This window comes from Alternaria incomplexa (genome assembly GCF_024043165.1).
Source record: "Alternaria incomplexa strain BMP 0042 chromosome Unknown scaffold_13, whole genome shotgun sequence".
In the NCBI taxonomy this organism is placed as follows: domain Eukaryota; kingdom Fungi; phylum Ascomycota; class Dothideomycetes; order Pleosporales; family Pleosporaceae; genus Alternaria; species Alternaria incomplexa.
Window position 1 is genome coordinate 195,658 of NW_026249862.1, and position 3,122 is coordinate 198,779.

Here is a 3,122-nt window from a genome sequence, read left to right on the forward strand (position 1 = left end):
CGTTCGCCCTCGCGTTCACCGTGCGTACATCACCTCATCGCGTTTAGAGCAGGCGCGTTCGATTACCCCACCTACCGCCAAACAATACTCGCTCGGCGACTCCTTCCCCCCTCCCATCAACTACACTCGCTCTCGCTGGCTCAGCAATTCCATTCGTTTCAACTCCATCCCACCCTCTCCACGGTAGATAGCTTCATCACTCCCTCGCCATGAAGACTTCCGCTCTGCTCGCCGCCATTGGCGTAGCGTCACTGGCCGTCGCCTCCCCCGTCCTGCCCTCGCGGACTGCTCGCCAGGCCGATGGTACTACTCCCCCATGTGCCAAGGTCTCCAACTACGTCTACGGTAATGGAACACTACCCGCCAAGCTCAGCATGCCCGCTCAGTTGGCCTGGGACTGCATTACCACCGTTCCCTTCAACGCCTCATCAGCAAAGCGGCTCATTGGAGCGATGCGTCCCTACATTGAGTGGCAGAGCACCCTCTCTGAGCTCAAGAACCCGCCTGCCGAGTACGCCGAGAAGGTGCAGCCTCCTGTCGACATCTTCGGTGGCCTTGATAAGATCGAGGGCGACATAGACGCCGGCAACTTCAAGAGCGAGTACGACTTTGGCTGGACTCTCTACAACCTTATCCTTTCTGCTCACGATGGTCACTTCTCCTATATCCCTGACTCCGTGGGCGCTATTTTCACCTGGGGCCGCCCTGTTCCCCTTGTCTCTGTCTCTGCAGATGGCGACCAGCTGCCGGCCGTCTTCGTCTTCTCTGACGTACTCGGTATGCAATACAAGAACATCTCCTACACGCCCTCGCCTGTGGTTCAGATTGACGGCAAGGACGCGACCGAGTTCCTCGAGGACCTCAGTCAGTACGGCTCTCTCCAGGATCGCGACGCTCTCTACAACAACGTCTTTTACGAGCTTGCCCAAGTCAGCCTTGGTACCTCAGGTAGTGGCACTGGTGTCTTCACTGGAGGTGGCCGCGGACGATGGGTTTACCCTGGCGCCACCACAACCCTAACCTTCGCCAACGGCACATCCTACACCATGGAGAACTACGCCCGCCCAACCATTCCTTTCCGCGAGATTGCAACAGGTGAAGACCTGGCTAGGAAGTGGTTCAGCTTCGATTCCGCAGGTACTTCGTTTGCCGATACTCGTGTCCAGTCGGAGGAAGATGTATCTACCCTCGCTGCTGGTGCCGCTACTCCTGGTTTCCCTGCTCCTGTCGCCGCTGGCCCTCAGGGTCTCATCAATGGCTTTTACATCGACGCTGCTGGTTATGAAGACGTTGCGGTATTGCAGGTGCCCAACTTTGTCGGAAACGTCCGCGCAGAGGTGCCGTTCCAGGAGCTCACCCAGAACTTCATCCCAAAGGCTCTCGCGGACGGAAAGACTAAGCTCATCATCGATCTCCAAGCCAACGGTGGTGGTACCATTCTCCAAGGCTATGACATGTTCAAGCAGTTGTTCCCTGACGTCGAGCCTCTCGGTACTAACCGCTGGAGGGCGCATCAGGCCATGGACCTCGTCGGACAGTCTCTCAGCAAGTTTGCAAGCCAATTCCCCAGGGAGCTCGGCAACAACAATACGATCAGTTTTGCCCAGTCTTCTTACTTCGACTACCACATGGACATGAAGGCCGATGGTACTCCGTTCTCCTCCTGGGACGAGAAGATTGGTCCTAAAGAGGTTCATGGAGAGTTTTACACCACGGAGGCTCGATGGAACCTTTCTGATGTATACGTTCCCTACGTATCTGGTGGCATTAATGTCACTGGCTACGGACCCTTGTCGGGCGTTACCGGACCACCAAAGTTCGCACCCGAGAACATCGTCATCGTGACCGACGGCTACTGTGCCTCAACCTGCACTATATTCAGTGAGTTGATGAAGCAACAAGGCGGTGTCAAGACCATCGCGATGGGTGGCCGCAGCAACAAGAACCCCATCCAGGCCATCGGCGGTGTCAAGGGCGTCAACAACTTCGCTTTCGGCTACATCCAGCAGACCGTCCAGTACGCTGTCCGGTTCGACCCTGCCCTCAACTCCTCCATCTTGAGGGAAGACTACTACAGCGACCTTGTCTACGCCCGCAGCGTCGGTGGAGGCGGAGCCGTCAACACCCGCGATGGCCTCCGCGCCAACGACACGTCCGGTGTCTCCCTCCAGTTCCAATACGAGGAGGCCGACTGCCGTCTCTACTTCACCCCGGAGATGACCGTCGACATCACCGCCCTATGGAAGGCCGCCGCGGACGCACAGTGGAGCAACAACGGCAAGTGCGTCAACGGCGCCCGCTACGCCGACGGAAAGCGCGCCCTCCCCAAGCCCAACATGAAGGTCACAACCAAGCTCAGCCCCCCAATCCAACGCGTCCGCGTCGCAGACAACGACAACCGCATCCGCGCATTTGAGAAGAGTTTCGAGCTGGAGACAGAGTGCAAGCTCAAGGGTAACGGTTTCATGGAGCCGTAAGCGCGTCCATCGTACGTGCGAGGCTTCTGTAGGGTCTGCTTTTCATCACGGTTGTTATGTCAATCCAGCGTGGAGTTTTTGGCGCCGAAAAAGGGACGTCCTTAGTTGTTCCTGTAATGTGTATTGTTTTGGAATGAGATGGAATGGGAATGCTACTGAGAGGTACATAGCTTGTCTGTGAGACACTGAGAGGTGTGAATGGAATACCCCCTATGATTCATTGGTTTTGTGGATGTTTTTGTGGGTTACGATGTGATGGTGTGTCTGCTACGCGATAGGATGGTGATGTGTGATGACTACATTGCTATACCGCTTCTACTGCATCACTCGATGATCGGCTGTGCAGACTACATTGACATGCCTTCTCTGTGTCATCATATAAAGAAACGCCATGTGTTCCTCAATACCCCCTCCAACAAGCGCTTATCTTCTCTCTTCTCGCCATGTAGATGTCGTGGTAAGTTTTGAGCGGCGTATTATAGTGGATATGAATGAAGCAGCAAAAACGGCAGGTTGGTCATGAGCTGAAGCAGAATCGCGTTTTGCTGTGTTCATTTGGTGTGGGCCTTCTCCGTTCTTGTTCTTGCCCAGCGAGAGAAGCGTCATAAACGCGGTGTCGTATATTTTGAGACGAGACAAAGACAT

At 55.4% G+C, this 3,122-nt stretch overlaps 1 protein-coding gene across 1 annotated transcript; it reads left to right on the forward strand.

Annotated features, from left to right (window-relative positions):
- Positions 1-209: 209 nt before the first annotated feature.
- J4E90_008414 (uncharacterized protein) lies at positions 210-2,477 on the forward strand (the record flags this gene model as incomplete). Its single annotated transcript, XM_051437942.1, has 1 exon — positions 210-2,477. One exon carries the CDS (start codon positions 210-212, stop codon positions 2,475-2,477), a length of 2,268 nt encoding a protein of 755 aa, XP_051287941.1.
- Between the last annotated feature and the right edge of the window lie 645 nt (positions 2,478-3,122).